Source organism: Athene cunicularia (assembly GCF_003259725.1).
Source record: "Athene cunicularia isolate RWA chromosome Z unlocalized genomic scaffold, athCun1 chrZ_part1, whole genome shotgun sequence".
Lineage (NCBI taxonomy): Eukaryota > Metazoa > Chordata > Aves > Strigiformes > Strigidae > Athene > Athene cunicularia.
In genome coordinates this window covers 4,797,091-4,799,080 of record NW_020799142.1, presented here as the reverse complement: position 1 = coordinate 4,799,080, position 1,990 = coordinate 4,797,091, and the positions used below count along the sequence as shown (strand labels likewise).

Below are 1,990 nucleotides of genomic sequence, written 5' to 3'. Positions count from 1 at the left end.
ATTACACTATGACTGAAGCCACCTTGTTAAAATGCTGAAAACACGTGCCCTGACTGTAATAAAACCTATATGATATTTGTTATTCAAATCTCAAGTTATGGTTAAATATATTATTCAGTAAAATAAATATAAAAATAAATTGTGTTAATATCAGATTGTATTGTAACTGAACTTTGTTGTGGTCAGAGAGTGTTATGGTTCTAAATGTTTTTGCACTTTGCATGTAACCTAAGGTTTAAAAAGAGATAAGGCATTATGTATATAGTTTTTTTAATGGTTAAAATCAGTTGTTAAAAGGGCGTTAAAATGGCCGCCGTCTTCAGGCCAAATGCTGTTATGTCTAGACCTGTCTGGACTGTGGATACATGCACACCTGTGCTGAGCCATCCCCCTCCTGCCCCACGGTGGAAAGCCGGCGAACCTTCCCTGGCAGCAAAAAGCTCGCGAAAGAAAAGCCCGCGAAAAGTTGTTGACGACTTGCAAACTCAGGGAGCACCCCCACCCTCATGAATATCCATGAAGGCTGCACGTTAAAAGGACTCTGTTTCGGGATGTAAGGTGTGTGTCTTGGTGGAGCAGAGACTCCCCGGCACACCCAGCGCTGTTTTGCTCACTTTCGCTTGCTAATACATTTTATTGACCACTAAAACCAATTTGGAGGTGGTGATTTCACTTTAAATTATGATTAATCCATAACACTGACCACTTACCAGTTTGCTGATCCTAGTAACAGAAACCTTGGAAGGGCTGACAGTCACCAAAGAAAACCAAATACAAAAAAGTTTTAGAAGACATAGGTCTTTCTCTTATATCCTATAGTGAATGACAAGACAAAGATGACTTTGAAACACTGCTGTGGAAAGAGTACTTTTACATGCCATTTCAGGTAGCAATCTCTGAGAACAATCCTTCTTAATTTATGATGATGACTATTTTCAGGTTTTGAAATCTTCTCCTTCACTTGTTAATTCCTATTCACCAAGTACAAAGAAATCAAATGTAAGCAGTCATAAAATATAAAGAGGAAAAATATATCAGGAAAGTGCTCTTAAAAACATTAATTAGGCAATAAAATATCGTCAGCTTAGACAATTTGGTTAGCATCTGTGAACACTTTTGTGTTCTGCAGCTGGGAAAACACCAGTTCATAAAATCTCTTTAGCTAGCAAAGCCACTGTATGAATAGATTATTTCTATTCTGCAGAAATGTTAATTGGCAAGTCATTAAAAGTTTGATTGGTCTATGCGAGTGAAAAAACAAAATCTTGAGAGTCCCAAAACCATATTGAATAATGTCAATCTCTTTATTTTCCATCAGGATAAATGAGGATGTATTCTGATCTTCCTCAAGGAAGCAATCACTACCAAACCTTAAAATCCAACATAAATTAAACTAGAGGCAGTAATAAGCACACTCCATGAGGTGAGAAAGGCAAAAAAGTCTTAAATAATATATGCAAGTGTACTGGGTCTGTCTGAGCTGGAATTGGTTTTCCCCTATAGCCACCTTCACGGTGCTGTGGTTTATGCTGGGAGCTGGCAGGGTGTTGGTAGCACCCTGGTGTTGTGGCTGCTGCTGGGCAGTGCTTACACAGCACCAAGGATCTTTCCGACATTGCCCCCCTGCAGTGGCATGGGGTGGGCAAGGTCTTGGGAGGGGACACAGCCAGGACAGCTGACCCGAACTGACCAAAGGGATATTCCAGACCATATGACGTCTGCTCAGGATAAAGCTGGGAGAAAGGAGGAAGGGGGTGGGGTCACCCTTGGTCCTCCGAGGAACCACTACGCCTATGGGAGCCCTGATCCTGAGAAGGCCCGACATCGCCTCTCCATGGGAACTGGAGAATAAATCTGTTTTCTTTTGCTTCTGCCCACAGGCCTTTGCTTCGTTTTGCTTATATTAAAACTGCTTTTGTTTTACCCACAAGGGTTGGCTTATCTTATTTTCCCCTCTTTGCCCTGTTGAGAAAACAAGGGGAAAAGGGGG

The 1,990-nt window shown here is 41.3% G+C and overlaps 1 protein-coding gene across 1 annotated transcript in view; it reads left to right on the top strand.

The window, feature by feature from the left end:
- The first annotated feature begins 306 nt into the window (after positions 1-306).
- Positions 307-1,990, top strand: part of CCDC112 (coiled-coil domain containing 112) — an 11,581-nt gene continuing 9,897 nt past the window's right edge. The window contains exon 1 of the mRNA XM_026865762.1: positions 307-465. Within this exon, the coding sequence (XP_026721563.1) occupies positions 307-465 (159 nt within the window). The remainder of the gene's footprint in view (positions 466-1,990) is intronic.